General features: G+C 47.3%; 1 protein-coding gene and 1 pseudogene across 1 annotated transcript in view; one reads left to right on the plus strand and one right to left on the minus strand.

The window, feature by feature from the left end:
• Window positions 1-2,310: 2,310 nt before the first annotated feature.
• On the minus strand, window positions 2,311-3,146 carry LOC127233546 (F-actin-capping protein subunit alpha-1-like; annotated as a pseudogene).
• A 1,799-nt stretch (window positions 3,147-4,945) lies between these two features.
• Piwil4 (piwi like RNA-mediated gene silencing 4) overlaps window positions 4,946-20,746 on the plus strand; it is a 36,733-nt gene continuing 20,932 nt past the window's right edge. Inside the window, exons 1-9 of the mRNA XM_051200071.1 lie at window positions 4,946-5,032; window positions 5,903-5,942; window positions 6,048-6,071; window positions 7,804-7,932; window positions 10,039-10,253; window positions 14,082-14,203; window positions 16,207-16,287; window positions 16,871-17,068; window positions 18,104-18,215. Coding sequence (XP_051056028.1) covers window positions 4,946-5,032; window positions 5,903-5,942; window positions 6,048-6,071; window positions 7,804-7,932; window positions 10,039-10,253; window positions 14,082-14,203; window positions 16,207-16,287; window positions 16,871-17,068; window positions 18,104-18,215 — 1,008 coding nt within the window. The remainder of the gene's footprint in view (window positions 5,033-5,902; window positions 5,943-6,047; window positions 6,072-7,803; window positions 7,933-10,038; window positions 10,254-14,081; window positions 14,204-16,206; window positions 16,288-16,870; window positions 17,069-18,103; window positions 18,216-20,746) is intronic.

Genomic DNA, 20,746 nt, shown 5'->3' on the forward strand with positions numbered 1-20,746 from the left:
GTCTTGACTCCTTTGTTCATATTTTTGCTCTTCCCTCACTTCGACCGTACTCCAGAAGTTTGGCCCAATGGTTAGTTGTGGATTTCTGCATCTGCTTCCATCTGTTTCTGGAAGAGGGTTCTAGCTTCTCTGGGGTTGTGGATTGTAGGCTGGGCATCTTTTGTGTTAGGTCTGGTATCCACTTATGAGTGAGTACATACTATTTTTGTCTTTCTAGGTCTGCGTTACCTCACTCAGGATGGTTTTTTGTTTTTGGTTTATTTTTCTAGTTCTGTCCACTTGCCTACAAATTTTAGGATGTCATTCTTTTTTTTTTTTTTTTTTTTGAATGACAAATAATACAAATGTATTTTATTTGAAATAAACAAAAATGCTTACACAGCTTTCATTTGTAAACAAACTTCTGCTTGACTGTATTACTAGGCAAAGAAAAAAAAAAGCTGAAGGAAGCAAACACCCTTCTGTTTTGACTTGTATTTGGGGACAGGTAGGAAGACACTACTTGGTTATTTAAAAACTGACCTTCCCCTAAGGCCTGGTCCTAGAAATGTAAACATGTAAATGAATCCACCGATACCAGTTGTCATAGGTCATATCACATTACCTGTGAGCTCTGAGATCACACAAACCTGCCAATATACCTGGGAAGGTGGTTATATCACAGATGAGCTCTAGGCAGGCAGGGTGATGGAGAAAGGGATCTGGAATGAGTCTTACATCTTGTTCAGAAGAAGAGAGCACTAGCGTTTTCTGAAATGTTAGTTATGATAGAAAGACACTGCCTAGGAGTTCTCCTTTTCACTTTGGTTCATTCCAGCTTCGTGAGTGACATGGCTGTTTGATTCATCTTCTCACAGAGCAATCATTAAAACACAGATGCCTATTACTCCTTCAACACCTGTGTTTCTCAAGTTTTATACTCTATTACATCCACAGTGTGTCACCAGTGCCTGCATATTAAACAGAAATACAAACGGGCAAAACTCCTCTAAAATTTAGTGCTGACATCCGTTGAGGCATCCCTGAAGGTATTGCTACTGGCAGGAAAGTGGGCTGAGGTGACTGAGGGGAGACAGAATGAAAACTCGGTGCAGCCAGGCTTGGTCAGACTGGATCAAGACTTCTAGAATCTGATCCTGTGTTTCAATTTTTCCACACATTTAAACACAGTAGAAAGTCTCCCCATGACAATTCTCAAAACAAAAGTTTCTAGCTACATCAAAAGTCCCTTGCAAATAGGAAAGCACCCGTGACCTTTGCAATAAGAATGAGTTCTATTGACTATCAGAAAGAATTTAGGACTAGGGCCTGGAGAGGAAGGGTATGTAATAGGCATAAATTCTATTCACTGAGAGACAAAGCCCAGGAATTAGGGCCTAAACGATGCTCAGAATATCGTGTGTGTGTGTGTGTGTGTGTGTGTGTTGGGGAGAGACGGGGTTGGGGGGGGAGGTGGTAGTGTGGATTCAGTTCGAGGCTGGCTCTTAATAGAACAGCAAAGGATCGCCAGGTTGTTTGATCCCGTCATTCCAGCATTCCAGGTAATCAGGCGTCATTCGTTTCCTACCACTGAGAACACAGGCCCCTGTGATTGACAATGCTGGATTCCAGTGCTTTTCCTAAGCTGAACTTCCTGCAGACATCTAAGGGAGGAGGCGGGAATGGAATAAATTTCCATGTGCAGGGGTGGGTTTCAAGTCTTCGGATGTAAAAACAAGTCCCCGGAGAAGCTGCTGTCGTGGAATTTCAGGAAACTTCCTTTGCCTCCCAACATGGACCCAAAGAGCCCCAATCCAAAAGTACGAAAGCGACAGTTGTGAGAAGCTACAAATGATCAAAGCAGTCAGACAGAGGAGGAGTGTGTTGCCCACTTAGCCGCCCGCCCGTTTGTAGCATCGCCTCTTTAGCAATTGGCGGACGAGGAAAAGCCACGGAAGACTGGAAATGCTTTCAAGCACCGGGTAAAAAGTCCTCAACGAATACACTATAAAAACCGTAATAGAACGTCATGTCATGGCTAGGAGATTTTCTAAACAGTAAAACGACTTCAGGATAGATCTCTTTGACATTAAATGTAGCAGAATTTAAAAAAAAAAAATTTTACAAGTAGATATAACAGAAAATTACAAGGCAGAGAACACACACACACACACTCGAATCGAGACAGTGCTGTAGGTTCAACATTTTTCCATGAGGCTAGAGATCTGTTAACTTTGCTAACTAGCAAAATATCACTCTTGCTTGTTTACAAATCACTTATTTACCATATGACCACACCGTGTTGGATCCTCTTCTTTCCTACAGTGGGTTTTAAGCATTTGGCATTTCTTTGCCAATCTTGTAACCAAGTATCTTGTTCCAGTCGATTTTGGTGTGGGTAACTGGAAGCTGCCTGCCCAAGGCCTTGAACGTGGTGTCTGACATTGTTTGATAGTCTTCTCTACTTGCTGTCTGATACTCATTTTCTGCACTCTCTATGATTTTAATGAACTCCTTGGCAGTTTAGATTACGTTTGAAAGTTCCTGAATCCTGCACATCTTTATGCTTGACCAACTGAACATTGCCATATTCATAATAATGAACCCGGATCTTGAGCACTCCAACCACCTGGGTGAGCTTCCACTCTGATCTCCAACGACCATTCTAGAAGGTTTTGGGCTGAAACTGGTGGCTTTCAATACATGCAATAATGGTCTGTCGCCCGTCTATAGTTTTAGCATAAACAGTACAGAAGCCTTGAATAATGACCTTTCACATAGGCTCTTAAAGCGCAGTCACAGGATGCTCTCCAAGTCTTCAAGCCTCCATCCACATCTTCTGGTTGGGGATCACTTGCTTCTTTCCGTAAGTGATCAAACTTACAGGAAATTTTTGTTTCTTGGATCTAAAAATCTGCTGTTACCGAGGTCACGGTGCTCTGTAATTAAGACCTGGTCATCGTAGCTGTCTGTCTTCATGGGTGTGAACTGGTCCATGTTATACTGGGCAAATGCATGTGCTGCCCCTTCCCCGAGGAGACTGTCATTAGAAGTAGTAGCCGACATCACTGAATACTTCACTAAACTCCCCTGGGGGTGCGTAACTGATGCATTTAGCAGCTATGAGAACCTTCTCCTCATCTGACCCGATCCTCAAAGTCCGCCATCTTGGCTGCTGGGCTGGCATTTTTTCCTACCGCTGAGTAGTACTCTATTGTGTAAATGTACCACATTGTTTTTTTTTTTTTTTTTTTTTTTTTTTTAATCCATTCCTTATTTACATAGAGGGACATCTAGGTTTTTTCCAAGATCTGGCTATTACAAATGTGAGTGGTTTTCTTTAAATAATGATAATCATTTTTCTGCAAACTCTGGGCTTTAATCTAGATAGTTCCATGGGAACTCCTAAGAGAGCTCGTTTCTTCCATTTATGCCTTGAACGGCATTCTAAGACACGGGAGGAATTAGTGTTCTTGCTGCTGCTGCTTTTAATCCCTGCTTCTCACATCCTTCTTCTTTGTTGTTCACACACCTGGCTGCGGTTTCCTGTTGCTGGAAGGAAACGGTCCAGGCTGTTCCTATCCAGGAGGCTGAAATGGTTGGCACCGCAGCAGCTTTCATGTCCTTTGGGTCGGTGTTTCCTGACACTTCCTGGGGGCATGAACAAACACTTACTCTCCCAGACGGGGACCAACAACAGACCAAAGTAAGGATGCCAGCAAAGTCTAACTTGGTGAACTGAGTTTTATTGGGGTTACTAACAGGAATATGGGTGACGAGCTCAGTTGGCCTAATCTAGGTCTCTCACCTTGTTTGAGAATGCCTTTCAGCTCTCCTTACAGCCTCTGGATGGTGGAGAATGGAGAGGCCTGGTGTGTCTGGTTAGCTTTAGGAACCATGTGAATTGTTTATTTCCTGAGCCCAAGAGCGTGTCTGCAGGATGGAATGTTCACCTCCCCTTAGAACAGCTTCACACCCTTTCTCTATCCCGTGTGGATTACCCAGATGCTATTGATTGATCATTTGGACCACAACACAGGCCTCCGAATACAGTGCTGCTCTTCACAGGCTGAGACAGGCCATGCTTAACTAAGGTGACTCATCCATAGTCACACAAGCACTGGTATCCCCAGCGAAGTCACCCTGGAACTGCTCCCGCATCCCGCCAGCTTAGAGTTTTCAACACTCTGTACACACTTTAAAAACCGTTTTTGTTTGTGTGCCTTTATGTGCACTGGGAGGCCAGAAGAGGGTGCCAGGTCTCCTAAAACTGGGGTTCCAGACTGTTGTGGTCACGTGTGGGTGCTGGGAGCCATACCCTGGTCCCCTGAAAGAGCCCCAAGTCTCTTAACCACCGAGCCGGCTCCAGCCCCCAACCTAATTTCTTTCAGATTGAGTCACATTGCTCCATCCATTCCTAGGCCACCGTTAGCCTAATGGTCCATCTACTAACCTCCCACACTCTGCTCTCACGTCTTCTCAGGGTGACGCGCTAACAACACTCAGATGAACACATTTTATGACCTTCACACAAACTTCCCATCAAGTCCAGAGCCATATGTGATGCAACTCTATATACATTTATGATTGGAGTAATTTCTAAAAGCCAGGAGCAGAGCGACACGTCCTCAAAATGATAGCGTGTAAGCAAGCTGGGCATTTATAGTAAATGAGGAGGCATGGAGGAAAAGAAAAAAATGGGAGAGGCAGAAAGAATGAGAAGGAGAGAGAGGGAGGGGGCAGAGAGGGGGCAGGGAGGGGAGGAGACCCTTCCTGACTTGCTCCTGGAGGCCGCCCCCGGCCCACATGCTGCTGCATGCTGAGGGTCCACGTGCAGCGCACGCCCACGCTCCGGTGCTGTTTACCCCAACCATCTCAGGAATTGAATGCTCACCCCCTCCCCATCAGAGAGAAAACAGCACTGTTGAGGGTCAGGAGCTCAGGAAAGCCTCTGGTACCCAGCAGCATGAGCGGACGGGCCCGAGTGAGGGCGCGAGGCGGCGCCTGTGGCCATGGAGCCAGGGAAGCTGGTTGTGCCCCAGGACACCTCACCGTGAGTGATCCCCCCTGTCCTCCTCCCTGTGCCCATCCGAGGCACGGCTTCCTCTGCCGGCCTCTCTGGTCCCTCCAGGTTTCCCAGGATTGTCCACCTTTGTCTTTCTATGCTGAGGCCCAGAAGTGCAGAAGGCACGGTGGCTGGGAGGTGTGGCGCTGCCTTCGGGTTCCTAGCTTTAGTTCAGCCGTTTGTAAATTGTAAAGGAAAGGAAAGAACGAGAGAAAGACAGCCGGCACCGTGAAGTGTCCTCCGCGCTTGTCCCTCACGGGGTAACCTCTGTACGGCTCATCAAATTCAGGGTTAGATTCCACTGCTGGCTGTTGAGCAAGCACTGGGTGTGGCTGTTTGCTGGGTTTGGGTGGCCAGACCGAGCCATCTGCAAGAACAACGACACTATTCGGAGAAACTTTTAGCCTTGGACCAGAGCTGGTAGCTTTTACCTTTGTTATTGTTTAGTAGTGTTCTCTTCGCTCAAAAAAAAAAAAAAAAAAAAAAAAAAAAAAAAAGCAAGACACAATAATTTCTTGGGAGAGGACGCTTCTGCAGAGAAAATATTAAGGCTTCTATTTTGTGACCTAGTCCCAGTTCAGTTCATTTGCAGGGGTCATAGTCGGGATCCAGCTTCTGCATCTTACAGCTCCTGGGGTCTGACACTGTTTCCTGAGCTCAGACTAAAAGCGTGAGGGAACGCCCCAGCCCTCCTTAGCCTTCTGTGGGGATGACCACCCTCCCTCTAGTCCCTCAGGGGTTTCTGCCCCTGGATCATGGTAATCTACGCCATCAGACACGATAACATTCTTGCCTTTTGGTAACCTTGTGGGCTGTGAGTTGATTGGAATCTAAACAAACTTGCTGCTTGCTTTGTAGGCCACATCTGCCAGTCCTGGGGACAGTCAGGCATCCAGCATTGCCGGTCCAGGGGACAGTCAGGCATCCAGCATTGCCGGTCCCGGGGACAGTCAGGCATCCAGCATTGCCAGTCCCGGGGACAGTCCTCAGGCATCGAGCAGTGGATCGAGCTCCATTTCACAGCCACGTAAGTGCAGCAGGGTCTGTTTCCCTGACCTCCTTCAGCTGGAGCAGAGCAGAGGGACCCACCAAGCCTTGAGACGCCTGTTCCCACTGACCACCCTCCTCCCCGAGGGTCCTCCTCACATGTTCATCGTGGACTCTGAGCTTTCTGGTCGCACTTGGGACACAGGGATCTGGATGGGGAAGCCGCTTCTGCTCAAGGAATGATTTTGAGTCTCAGAGCCCAACTAGCCTCAAACTTAACTGTGTTCCGAAGATGACCTTGACTTCTGATTCTGCTGCTCCTGACCACGCCCCCCCTAGTCCTTCAATACTGGAGCACAAAAGCCAAAGCACTCATTTGCAGGATGGGAGAAACCAGCCTCACAGCACCTGGGAGAGCCATCAATCCTGCCTGCACAGCCAGCTCAGTCTCGAGTTTTTATCCACTCTGGGTCACACAGCTTGAGCCGGCAATGCCACATGTATTGGGTTTTGCTGGGCTGCCATAGGCTGAGAGGCTTAAGTGAAAGACTTGTTTTTCCCGAGTGCTGTGATTTAGCTTTAAGTGTATGGACCTGGGGCTTTAAGCCTACTTACATTGTACAGTTACACTGCCGTCCACCTCTGGCACGCTTTTGTATTGTAAGACTGAAACTTACTCCTTAAACAATAACCTCCCAACTCTCCAACCTCCCAGGGCCTGAGAACCACCTTTCTGTAATAGTTTGAACTTTTTAAAAACAAGATTTGATCTTATGCTTAATTGTGTGTATTGATTATGTCTGTGTGTGAAGCCAGAGGCGTTTGATCCCCCTGAAGTACTGTGAGCCACCTGACGTGGGTTCTAGGACTCAAACTCTGGTCCTCTGCGAGAAAGCAAGTGCTCTTAACCACTGAGCTGTTTCCCTAGTCCTGGTAGTTTGAGACTTTAAGACTAAATTTAAGTCTAAACATCGATTGAAATCTGGATCAGTGAGGGATCTAGATATCAATTAAAATTAGGGCAACATCTGAAAATTAAATGACCTTTTAAAAAACCAGTTTCTTTGTGTTTTAAGTCTTCCTGAGAGACTCCATGTCCATGGAGAAGGGTCTGGATAGAAGCTTGGAGCAGGTGGAAAAAGCTCTTGGGAACATTGCGTATAGTGACTATATCACAGGGCAGATGAACTCCCTCAGAGCCCAGAGGTTGAGCATGTACTGTGCACGCTATTTTGCCATAAAATCCTGGATTCTGATGGTTTAAAGTTACCTTCCAAGTGCTGGAGGCCTTTAAAAGACTGCCATCCTCTGTACTCACTTAAATGACTCACTCAGGCGGAGACATTTACTTCCGTGTTCCAATGTAAATGGTCGATTGCTGATGGCTATGCTTGGGTATGGTTGTTTGTTTGTTTTGTTGTTGTTTTTTTTTTCATTGGGAAAAGTGAAAGATACCCTGGATCTTTTCAGTGCGCCCTCACGCTAGAGAAGGAGGGGCTGGTCACTTGTTAGAAGGCACAGGGAGGGAGCTGTCTCCTGCGCCGTGGCCGTGAAGAGGAAGTCTGTGGTATTGTAAAAGCTAACACCAATATTTCTAGTTGAGCATCCTATACTTTCTCTGTAGTTCTCAGGGTTGAGGATAAAGCCTTCTGCACAATCAGGGATGTATAGCAGGTCAGGCACACCCTGGGAAAACTCGTTTTGACGGACGGTGTGGTTTCGATGTCCTGGGCGCACACAGTCTACCTTACTATGGTCTCGTCTCATTCCAGATGAAGTTGCTGTCTCTTCTGATGATGGTGGACGTACCTTCATGGAAAGAGGCACCGCCAGACAGGACTTCGTGGATTTGAGTGTCTGTACCAGGGAGAAATTGGCACACGTGAAAGATTGCAAAGCAGGTAGCCAGTCCCTTGTTGTTTCTTTTTAATGGTTACCAAGTCTTGCCATGGAATTTAAATTTCCAGTTCTAAAACAGGCGAGTTTGTTAATCACCCAAGAGCTGCTGAGTGTCTGCTCTGTTGAAGGTGTTGTCTAAGCGAAGTCTCAGAAACACAAAACTGTTCCTCAAACCACATCCCACTTTGGGGGGGGGATGCCCCCTTCTCACTTGGGGAAGACACGGAAAGGTGTGTCTTCTCTTCCCAACCCTTGTCCGTTGTGGAGAATCAGCCTGTGGAAATTTCAGTGTAGAAAGGAGACAGTCCTCATTTGGACTCCAGGCTCCTCAAACTCATATGCAGGTGTGGACCGAAGCATCTTCTGTGGTTCTCTTTGGATTTGCAGGAAGATTCGTGGCTCCCTTCTCGCCAATGGGAATTTCTGTTTTTTGTTTGTTTTTTTAAAGCATCGTAATAAGAAACGATATCATTATCTAGCAAGTAGCTGTACAGCTGAACTAACGTTTCACAGAAAGTGCCTCCCTGCATATGGCGCTCTGGGGCCATTCTCTTGTGCTTGGGCTGAAGAGAAGGTTGGTGTTGAGAGGACACACCCCAGCAGAGGGTTGACAATCAGATCCCACCGCTCATGCAAGGCAGCTCACAAACACCTGCACCGCCAGCTCTGCGGAGTTGCCCAGCCTTCCAGCCCCCATGGACACCTGCACACACGTGCATGGGGTGAGCTCACAGATGGCAAGTCTTTCTAGCCCCTCCCACAGTGAAGCACACTGAAATCATACCTTCCCGACCTCGGCACAGACGATGCCTGCTGCAGTCTGAAAACGCTGATGCAGGTGATCTCCGAGGTCCTGACAGTCTAGACAGACTCTTCGCCGTCCTTGTGAGATGACCAGTTGGCATGTGTTGCCATTCACTAACGACAGTGTAGACAGACTTTTGTCTATCCATGTGATGACAGGCTGACATGTGTTGCCATTCATTAACAATCTGGGAGAACAAAATCTGTTCTTAAGCAAAAATGACATAATTATCTCTTAGCTCTGCCAGACACAGGTATGATAGGCCAGGCCGAGGGAGCAGTATTTATTCCTCATTTGCATTTCTGCTTTCTCCATGAGAAAAAGCAAAATAGTGTGTGTGTGGTACAAACACACACACACACACACACACACACACACACACACAAAAGATGCAAAAGTAGTCATGTTCTGTAAAGACAAGTGAGGGAAAGTCATTGGCATCCTTCTAGGTTTTGTCCTAGGCACTTGTGACAGCCTCTGTCCAGCCAGCTCTGCTCTGGCCTGCTCTGAGTCTGTCCTGCAGACGTTTACGCTTGTTAGAGGATTTCCAGAAGCACACATGGACTCCACGTGCCGTGGACAGAAGCTCTGTTACACTGCTCTGTACAGGTCTTCCTGTTTCAGCCTTCCTCTGCCTCTTTAGGGACTTACACAGTGTTCTAACTGCTGATGGAACGCTTTGTCAGAGTCTTCTAAATCCTGGTTCTGATTGTGTAGAGGCTGGGAGTTGTATCATTCACGGTGAGAATGGGATCGTTTTTGTTTTTGTTGTTGTGTTTGTAATCTCAGAGTGGAATCTGACACTGTCCGATAACTGATCTCGGTCATAGAGACTCATCTAGGGAGGGGTCCAGGCAGCTGCCATCAGATGCTTGGAAAGTCACATCTGTTCCTCTGTTTCTGGAGGCCCAGTGTGCTCTTGAGCTCAAAGTAACTCCCAGTGGAATTGCCAGGTTGATAAAGCAAGTGTTTATCCCACAGCACTGTTCACCAGCTCCTGCTTTACAGCAACCACGGTCCTTGTTCAATTATTCCAATAGGATTAATAGACATGGGTGATCATGTGCTGAGAGGCATCCATAGGTGTGATCATCTGCTGAGAGGCATCCATAGGTGTGATCATGTGCTGAGAGGCATCCATAGGTGTGATCATCTGCTGAGAGGCATCCATAGGTGTGATCATGTGCTGAGAGGCATCCATAGGTGTGATCATCTGCTGAGAGGCATCCATAGGTGTGATCATGTGCTGAGAGGCATCCATAGGTGTGATCATCTGCTGAGAGGCATCTTTTCTCCTCTCCAGGCTCTAGTGGAATACCCCTGCGGCTGGTTGCGAATCTCTTTAGCCTGGATTTGCCCCAGGACTGGCAGCTGCACCAGTACCATGTCACGTACAGCCCAGATTTAGCCTCTAGGAGGCTGAGGATTGCATTGCTTTATAACCACAGCAGACTCTTGGACATGGCAAAAACATTTGATGGTACCACTCTTTTCCTCTCAGAAAAGCTGGACCAAAAGGTACAGTGTGGTCAGTGTTTCACTCCGTGTGTGTGGGGGGGGGATGGGGGGGGCACGCGGACATACGTGCTTACTATGTATGTGTAGAGACGATCATTGCTTTTCTTGACGATTTGAAGGAGTACCCTGTGCTGCTGCCTCGTCCCTGCTCCCTTGCTTGAGAGCTCAAAGGTTTCCTAAGATGTCATCAGCCATTGTGGTCATACAGGGACCTGATGCTCCAGCACGCTAAGCGTTCACAGACACACTGGGAACCCTTCCCCAAGCCGTGGGCCTCCAGAGTGGCGATTCCCATGGCTCTGAGGCTATGCATTTCCTCACTCTCTTGTGCCTGTGTGGCCAGATGATTTCATGTCAGTTTCTGAATGTAGAACCATCCTTCTTCATGACTCACTAACTCGTAGGAAACATGAGCTACTGTTGTCAATCTGAAAGAGTTGGCAAAATGAGACCATTGAAGTAGTTAAATGTTTTATCTTCCTTTACCCATTCCCCCCCCCCCCCAGATTTTCAACATTACCAGTCCTCAAAGAGCAGTAGGCATGAGCCTCTCAATATTCTTTTTTAAAAACAAGATGAGGATTACTATGAGGAAAAAAAAAAAAAAAAAAAAAAAAGAGCCAGGCTTTATTTAAAACGTTGCAGTAGCTCTTTGATGCTTCCAGCGAGAAAGTTTAGTCAGTGACCTCAACATTTTTAAGCACCATGGAGCCAACCGCACGAGTTAACGTTGATATGTTATAAGTAAGTCTATGATTTTACACAAGAAATGAGTTTCTGAGCACTCCTTTATCCTTTTTAAGGCCTTGGGATGGATGACCCTAAGTGGTGACATCTGCTGGCTTAGAACATTGGAATCTGCATTTAGAAATGTTTTTTTCCCCCATCAGATTCTTTGTCCGGTGACACGCTGATAGCACGCAGTTTGTCGTGTGTTCTCAGTGCCTCGGTAGGATTAAGATCAGCTTGTCCTTAGCGGCATCTTCATAGATTCAGTGGTGTCAGAGGTCCCCGTGTGTCACTGCGAGGGTCTAGCGAAGCTGGAGGAACTGTGTGCACAGGAATAGGTGGGCACGGCTCATCTCAATTCGGAACTGGCGTGTCGTGTGTGCCAGGCATGTTTGCATGCTGGGATGGTCAGTTTGGAGGCAGGTGGTAAGGTAGCCTGTAAGACATCAGGGCTGTTGGCATTATTCCCAGATTAGGTGATGGGGGGCGCAGACAGGGGTTGTTGTGTCCCTGTTTTGGTATATGTCCTGTCACTCACTCTGTTATGGTGAGCCTCCTAACAGTGACTGCTCTGTTCAGTTTTTATTGTATTCAGGCATGATCCTCCACTCCCCACCCAGTCTCCATCTTTCTGGGGTGCTTAATGGGGTTTGAAGAGTCCCTTGTATTCCATTCCATTCCTGTCCATACTTCTGGAAAGCCACCTTCCAGTATTATCCTGTACTCCGTCTGTTCGCTGAGAGGTTCATTCACTCACATCTATTTGCCACCTTTGTGTACTTACAGAGTCGACTATGTACTTAGTAGGGTGTTAGTACCACGAAGGAAATCAAGATGAATACTACAGGGGTCTTATTTGTTGAACGGTTTTCAGCTTAGTGTCAGAGTTACAAATGAACACAGTGAGGTAGAACGGCAATAATCAGTATTTTTATTATAGTAGCATTTATTGAGCACTTACTGAGTGTAGACAGAGTTCTGTGCTTGGCAGGTCTTCAGAGCAGGGCTATTGATGCTGCTGGTGTATCTACCCAGCCACATCTGTTGCCATATGCCCTGCCAGGCTCTTACTGGCAGGAGTGTTTAACCCACTTATCCCCCCTGGAGCTCAGAGAGCTTGAGGATCTTACCCCGAAGTCAGGATGCAGAGCATGGGGAGAAGCCCGACACCTGGCTGAGTTTTGATCAGTGTCTTAGAGTCTTGGGATGAGAGAGGTAGACGGTGGAAAGGGCCAAGGCCGGGTGACAGAAGGGTGGGGGCCATATTTGAGAAACTTGGGTCATGGAGGGTTAATTAGCCAGGCGTGGAAGTGTCCCTGAAGGTGGGGGGAACCTGAGTTTGTCTTTTCGGGACCAGTGAGTGCCACAGGAGAGGCTGTCAGTCACATCCTACCCAAGTTCCCTGAGAGGGATGGGAAGGGCAATAGAACAGCCTGGGCAGTGTGTCAAAAGGACTCAGTAAAAACCCAAGTGTTGCTCTGTTTGCTTTGTGAGCGCCTTGCTCTGCATGGAGATAAGATCCGGAGCGCGCCCTATATATCTCTTCAGTCCTGGAAGTCCAGCTGCGCTCACTCCCACCTTACAGACAGTGGAGGAGCTTAGAGGATGAAGCAGCTTCCTCCAGGCCTGTAAGAGGCAGCCTCCCTAGTCTGGCCAAGCATGCACCGTGGTGGCATCATGTAGAGACATGGCTGTGTCCGTGGTGGCATCGCTTAGAGTCATTGCTGCGCTGGTGCTCTGAGACTTTGGATTGCTCAGGTGGTCGGTGGAAAGGGAGAAGAAATGCACACTGGGAAGTCAGCAGCCTGGGGCCTGGAGGGGCAGGTCCAGGAAGAGATGGAGGATGTGCAGGAGCAGTTGGTGTTTGGTAAGAGAGGATCAAGGGTCCTGGAGGAAGTGTTTGATCTTGGGAAGCTGTTGAGAAACACAGTTTCCAAGACTGATTTTTGCCACCTCCCTTCAGCTCTTCACCCACAGGCATTGTTGTTCACATCCTTTGTCTGCAGTCCCAGGGGGTGGGGGGGGCAGGGGCGGGCAGGGGAGGGTGCTGGGAGCAGGATGTCTCTCCAGCTCCTTGGACTGCACTTACCTTGACCTTTTGATTTTGAGGTCTCTGTAACTGTTGCCATTTCTGGATTGGTTGTCTGTGACTGGGAGTCTTCCCAGGGCAATACTCCGCCCTCCCCACCCCCCACCCCCAGTGTCCAGGGATAAGTTTCTCTTTATAGCTATGCAGCCCAGTTCCTGTTACAAAAACCACCACTAACTAGAAGGTGGGCGAGAATAGGTAGATGCTTGCTAGTGAGCTGGTTTCTAATTCATTGAAAAACCCCTGATCGTTGACATTTATTAGAGGTTCGGGTGTTTTTTAGTTTTTTCTTTTTGTAGCTGTTTAAAATTTATTTTATTTTGTAATTATGTGGTGTGTGTGTGTGTGTGTGTGTGTGTGTGTGTGTGTGTGTGTGTGTGTGTGTGTGTGTGTTGTCCTCCGTGCAGAAGAGGGCATCACATCCCATTGAGCCAGAGTTCCAGGCAGCTGTGGGCAGCCTAGTGTGGATGCTAAGAACCAAAGGGCGGGCAGAGCAGCCATCTCTCCAGCCCTTGGTGGCTTAGGGTTTTCTTTAGCTGGGGAGCTGATATGAACCTGTGGTCCTTATGTTGCTAAAACAGTGTCAGTTTAGGCAAGCACCAAGGATCTCGGCAGCACTTTGCAAGCTTTCATTAATAGAATAAAATTTCCCATCCTAGCAACCACATTTTCTCTGCTCCCATCGTCTTCCTCTGTCTGGCTATTTCCTTTAAGGACGTCCTCTCCTGCTTTGTGAATAAACTTTTTGAGGAATTTCTCAGGACTTCACGAACTTGAAAGGGGCCAGGCAGTCTGCTGCCTCCTAAAAATATGTGCATTGATTCTCTGTATGTACATACGTGGGATTTTCTTGAGGGAATGTTTTTATCAGGGTTTTAAAGTAATCTGATCACCAGATGTGGATGGGATTGTTCCACACACCAACACCCAAAGCTCACCTGTTCACGAATATTCGACTGCGTTATAGCATCCGTGTTCTGAACGCCTGACAAGCTGTGCCTTTTTCCCAGGTCACAGAACTGACAAGTGAAACTCAAAGAGGTGAGACCATCAGGATGACTGTCACACTAACGGGCGAGCTGTCCTCAAGCTCCCCAGTATGCATCCAGTTCTTGAATGTCGTCTTCAGAAAGTAAGTTGCTTGACCTTTCAGCATGTGGCCCGGGATTGAGGTGGCCCACGCTGGATGGGTACCGTGCCAGCAGCAGCTCCAGGGTGATTTTCACAGATGGGACACGATCCATCTCTTTGTCCCAAATCTTCATTATTCAGCCTTATCCAAAAGTTCGGCCATGTTGCTTTTAGCCTTTCCTTCATTTCCTGTACACTAGCCCACTCTGACCCCAGACTCAAGTTCACTGAGTAGGGATGGGCCAGATGATGGGTTTGTTTCTCCTCTAGCTGGCTGGCGTGGGACATACAAGGCTGCACTAGCTGCGCTCTGCCCTGGCTGTACCCCAAGCCCCACATCTGCCTTCACAGCATGAGTGGGGGAGGGGCCTGGGTGTATGTTAGCTTTCGACAGCTTTAGAATGGACTGAGGGTCATGTGGTCCACAGTTACCTTGAGGGTGAAGGGATTTGAGATCAGGTTCCACTTAGTACTGTGTGTGTGTGTCTGTGTGTGTGTGTGTGTGAGAGAGAGATGGTTCCACTCAGCACTGTGTGTGTGTGTGAGAGAGAGAGAGAGAGAGTGTGTGTGAGAGAGATATGGTTCCGCTCAGCACTGTGTGTGTGTGTGTGTGAGAGAGAGAGAGATGGTTCCACTCAGCACTGTGTGTGTGTGTGTGTGTGAGAGAGAGAGAGAGAGAGTGTGAGAGAGAGAGAGAGATGGTTCCGCTCAGCACTGTGTGTGTGTGTGTGTGTGTGTGTGTGAGAGAGAGAGTGTGTGTGTGTGTGAGAGAGAGATGGTTCCGCTCAGCACTGTGTGTGTGTGTGTGTGAGAGAGAGAGAGAGAGAGATGGTTCCGCTCAGCACTGTGTGTGTGTGTGTGTGTGTGTGTGTGTGTGTGTGTGTGCGATCAGGTTCACTCAGTGTGTGTGCTCCAGGATGCTGTGTTTCCAGCTCTATTGTAGAGATGCCACCTTCTGCTCAACAACAGACTGAAGGGGAGGCGGTCAGGAATTTGGGGCTTTCCAGAATGTCTGGGCACATAAAGTAACTTCCTCCTTATACAACATGCTATTTCCTAGTTAGTCAAATGTCTCCCTCAGTCTCTTTGACCCTCTGTGCCCTGGTGAGAGGACTAAGCCACGCCAGCTGACTGTGGAAGGTGCTTGCAGTGTGTTTTACCATACTTGTTCACTAGAGCAGACGCTGTCACACTGCCCTTCACATAGGGGAGATGGCCAAGAATCCAGTATGCTGATTCAAAGCTGCCTCCGATTCCCCATGCACTAGCACCACCCTCCCAGAGGTGACCAGGACACATACTTGCTGAAGAAAATGTCACAGTGATGTGTAGCACCCAGGGAACTTGAGTGACTTATCCAAAACAGCCTTTCCTTTCAAAATACGGAGGGGCCGGAGAGCCCCCCCCCCACGGCATGTCTTAATGTTATCTAGAATTGTAGTTACACAGAAGTGACCATATTGCTGTAGTTAAGGGTATAAAAATGTCAACTACATAATTTTAAAATATGGAATTAAAGTTATCTCAAATATATATACTCATGTATACTTTATGCTTGTTCTAGAGGTGTGTGTGCGAGTGTGTGTGTGTGGTGTGTGTGAATGTGTGGTGTGTGTAAGTGTGTGGTGTGTGCGTGTGAGTGTGTGTGAGTTGTGAGTGTTGTGTGGTGTGTGTGTGAGTGTGTGTGTGTACCTGTGTGAGGGTACACATTGAGGATAGCCTCCGCTGCTGGTCCTCATCTACCTTGTATGAGATAAGTTCTCACTCTTGTTCACTGCTGCCTACGTCAGGCCAGCTGGCCCATGAACTTTGGAAGGTTCTCCTGGTCTGTCTCTGGTCTCCCCTCAGGAGGACCGGGAGTACGGTTCTGTGCTACTGAGATCCCAGACTCAGTATTTTAGGTTCCGTGTCTCAAGCGCTTACTCACTGAACTGTCTCCCCAGCCCCGAAAGGCTGAATTACAGTCACGAATGTTTACTAAAGATTCCAAACCTGTGCTTCCAGGATCTTTAAAAAGCTGAGAATGTACCAGATTGGACGGAACTTCTATAAGCCCTCAGAACCAGTGGAGATCCCCCAGTACAAGTAGGATTCTTTTTGCTTTCTCTTCCTGTGGAATGGTGAGACCTGAGTGGTATAATTTATGAGTCAGCACCTTGCTGCTCTGCCTCCCTTGAAGTGTCATGTGTCTTGGATAGGAATGACGTAATGGACTTGTGAAATTTTCAAGTGTTCTTTGTCATTGTGTTTGTTTTGGGGAAAGGGGAACCCAGATGTGAAGCTAGAGGTCTTTGTTCTTTGGTTAGTGTGCTAGGTCAGAAATCCCAGAAGGGACTCAGAACTCGGTTTCCTGCGGCTAGCCAGCAGCAGAGCTGAGTGTTAACTCTGAAACACATCTGGTGAAACACATCTGGTGAACACCGCACACCCAGCACAGCTCCCACCAAAAACGCAGGGTCTGAAGCTCAGTTTGAATTTTTTATTTTTTTTATCCTAAATCTGTTTAAAGAAACCCCAGCTGGAAAATGCTAGTGTGTTCAGAGACAAAAACAACAGCAGCAAAGCCTTGACCTGCGGAGAATGGAATGAACTCACTGTGTAGAGTGGGTACAGGTTTTCCAGGTGGTATGTTTGAAACATTCAATACTGTCTTTGTTTGTTTTTGAAGACTGACACTGTGGCCCGGGTTTACCGTTTCCGTGTCCCACTTTGAAAGCAGACTTCTGTTAAATGCTGATGTGAGCTACAAGGTCCTCCGCAATGAGACTGTTCTGGAATTCATGACTGATCTCTGCCTCCGAACCGGCACGTCCCATTTCACTGAGATGTGCCAGAAGCAGCTGGTGGGGCTCATTGTCCTTACCCGGTAAGGCCTGGCCCCTGACTGCTGCCTAGAGTGGATGTTTAGGGTGTTTGGGATCAGAGTGCCCGTCACCTTGGCTGGAGCACTGGGTGGGTGGGGGAGGGCGTTGCCAGTTAGCTCTCCGTGTGGATGCCTTCTCAGCCCTCGTCCTCTGCCCTCAGTAGCCTGCACTGTGTCCTGCCTGGTTCCAGGCCCAGTTCCTTCTTTCAGAGCTCTTCCTTCCCAAACCCAGCTCTGGAGCTCCTGATGGCCCCACTGGTCCCACCTCCTCTGGACACCTCCTGTGATGTTTCGCAGAGCACACGTCTGTGTGCTCCTCCGCTACTGCCCCCCTGAGACTCGGAGGCCTTTCAGACAAAGGGCTGCTTACTCCTTCGCAAGTTCCCAGATTGGTCAGTGTAGTTTACCCTCAGTGAACTTTGAGCCAAATACAACACCAGCAGGTTAGGAATCTTCCGGGGTTCTCGAAAGCTTGTCAAAGACTGATTTCCTTTCGGGCCATCCCAGTGACTGGCCTGGCCTTTTCCATCTTAGAGCTGGTTCCTTGGGCTGAGCCACAGAGGGGCGGCCTAGCTGGGTTTTACCTTGCCAGGCACAGGAATGTCATCCCACGTTTATTTTGATGCATTAGCTTGTCACACTCTTTTGGAGACACCTTTTAAGGTACATGGAGCTCCGGGAGGTCTCTGCTGCAGGCCAGGCCACAGGAGACAATACCGTTTTGAGGAAAAGGAACTTGGAATGGCCTAGACCACTGGTTCTTGTTTTGCTGAGGGTCAGTTCAAGGTGGGAGATTAACAGTGTTCCAGAATTGAGTGATTGGCAGAGGAGTTGACATGTGACAGTAAAGGATAGCAGGGAGTCAAATGGATTTCATCACTGGAGCATCTAAGGATGTGTGGAGTCTGTGTGACTACGCTTACAAAGCAGAGCCTTCCATAATCTCAGGAGTGGATCGTGCATTTTGAGTTAACTCAAGATTGTGGTGTGCTAGCCATGCACCTAAGGCAAAGTGTTTTCGGATTTTCAATTTACCAGCTACAACAACAAAACATACCGTATCGATGACATTGACTGGTCTGTGAAGCCTACTCATGTCTTTCAGAAGCGGGATGGCTCTGAGGTCACCTACATGGATTACTACAAGCAGGTAGGCTTGCGTCCTGTCTCCTTAGCCTAGAGACCGCCTTCTGCTTTAGTGACTTTTCTTGTAGTTGTAACCGTTCTAACAAGGAACAATTTAAGGGAGATAGGTTTCTCCTGGCTTACAGTTCCAGGGAATCATTCTACCACAGTGAGGGGTGAGGAAGAAGTAGGCAGTGGGGGGCGGGAGGGGGGCGGCAGGGGCAGGAAGCCGGCTGGGTCACATTGCAGAGTGAACCAGACTTGGGCTGGACTATAAAATCTCAGGACTGCCCCCACCCCCATCCACTTCCCTTTGCTCCTTGTCCCAAAGCTTCCACAACGTAAAACAACACTTCCAGCTGGATATCAAATGTTCAAATATAGGAGTCTGTAGGGGACATTTCACAAATGCAGACCACTACACTATTCCTTCCAGAAAATTCCCTGAACCATCCGGATGAGCCTACCTCCCACACGACTCGCTTGTCCCATCTCTACCTCATTGCCTCTGGCTTGGCTAGGACCCTCACCCTGTCTCCTATATTCTTAAAATCCTATCTGAGCATGCCACGCCCAAGCTGTAATGCTTCCAGTGCTCTTAGGAGTCTTCCTGTGGGGTTTTGATCGGCTACCTTCCCTTCCCCTGTCTCTCACCCCACCCCCACCCCGATCTCCTAAACCATTCTGCGTATGGGAGTACTGGCCTTTTGTAGTTCTTGACTCCATCTCTCCCCCAACATTTATGTACATTGCTTCCTCTTCCTGGATACCTTTAAGGCAAACAAGCACTGACCAACCTTCAGTTCTCAGCCAGGCAGCATGGTCCCCGGGAGCCTGTGGTGCTGATCCAGGATGCTTGCTGTCCCTGAACTCAGCTGTTTGGGCAGGGCCTGCTCCTCTCCTGGAATCTCTCCTCAAGGAGAGATTTGAACTACTTGAGTCACCTTGGGTTATCAGCCGAGTTTCTATCCCATAGGGGACACTCCATGAGCAATTTATTGTCGAATCTCTTGCTGCCTCTGGAAGTTCTGTTCGTTTACAGTCCTGATGCCCTTCCCTTTCCAGGCTCTCAGCAGAGGTGCTTTCCCTGTAATCATTGAGACCTCTCAAATCTCACAGATAAATTTAAAACAAACAAATGAAAACCCAGAAAACAAACTTGACCCTCACGCATGTCCTGGAAAAGTTCTTTTCTGCTTAGCCACTTTTGGCAAATGGTGTGGTGGCATCAAACTCTCTTTATTTCTTCCTCATGGAAGTGTCACTAGTCATGTATCTGGCTTTGCTTCTTCAGAAATATCACCATGAGGGGCTAAACCACCCAACCTCCCTTAGCCTAAGTGGCTTTCAGTGGCTTTCCCCCCTTACTTATCAGTAGTTATTTTGTTTTTTCATGGGTAGGTAGTAGTTACACATCTCCACGATGTACATTTGGGACAGGTATACATTGTGCTCCTGAGATCATTATGCTGAATGAAAGAAGCTAGGTACAGAAAGACACGTGAAACAGTTTTTCTCTGGAATCTGAAGCAGCTGTGCCCATTGACTTAGCCAGTGCAACAGAGGTTGCCAGAAGCCAGGGAGGTCTGTGGGAAAATGGTGGGATTTTGATGGGGATTGCATTGAATCTGTAGATTGCTTTTGGTAAGATTGCCATTTTTACTATGTTAATCCTACCTATCCAAGAGCATGGCAGATCTTTGCATTTTCTGATGTCTTTTTCAATTTCTTTCTTCAGAGACTTAAAAGTTCTTTTTTATAAAGGTCGTTCACTTGTTTGCTTAGAATTAGCCCAAAATATTTTATGTTGTTTGTGGCTATTATAAAGGGTGATGTTTCTCTGTTTTCTTTCTCAGCCCCTTTATTTTCTGTATATAGGAGGAGTGTTGCTTTTTTTATGAGTAAATCTTGTATCCTGTTACATTACTGAAGGTGTTTATCACTTGTAGTAGTTTCCTGGTAGAGTTTTTGGGGTCACTTATGTATACTACCATGTCATCAGCAAGTAGCAAAAGTTTGATTTCTTCTTTTCCGATTTGTATCCCTTTGATCTCCTTTTGTTGTCTTATGGCTCTAGCTAGAACTTTGAGTACAACATTGAATAGATATGGAGAGAGTGGACATCCTTGTCTTGTTTCTGATTTCAATGGGATCATTTTGAGTTTCTCTCCATTTGGTTTGATGTTGGCTGTTGGCTTGCTGTGTATTGCCTTTATTATTTTTAGGTTATGTTCCTTGTATCCCTGCTCTCTCCGAGACCTTTATCATGAAGGGGTTTTGAATTTTGTTGAAAGCTTTTTCAGCATCTAATGAGATGGTCATGTGGAGTTTTTTTTTTTTTTTCTTCTTTCAGTTTGTTTATATGGTGGATTACATCAATGGGTTTTTTATATGTTGAACTGTCTCCACATCTCAGGGATGAATCCCACTTGGTTATGGTGGATGATTTTTTTTTTTTTGATATGTTATTGGATTTAATTTGCCAGTACCTTTTTGAGTATTTTCGCATCAATGTTTATGAAGGAAGTTGGTCTGTAATTCTTTACCTTAGTTGTG

Source organism: Phodopus roborovskii, unplaced genomic scaffold (genome assembly GCF_943737965.1).
Source record: "Phodopus roborovskii unplaced genomic scaffold, PHOROB, whole genome shotgun sequence".
NCBI classification, from domain to species: Eukaryota; Metazoa; Chordata; class Mammalia; order Rodentia; family Cricetidae; genus Phodopus; species Phodopus roborovskii.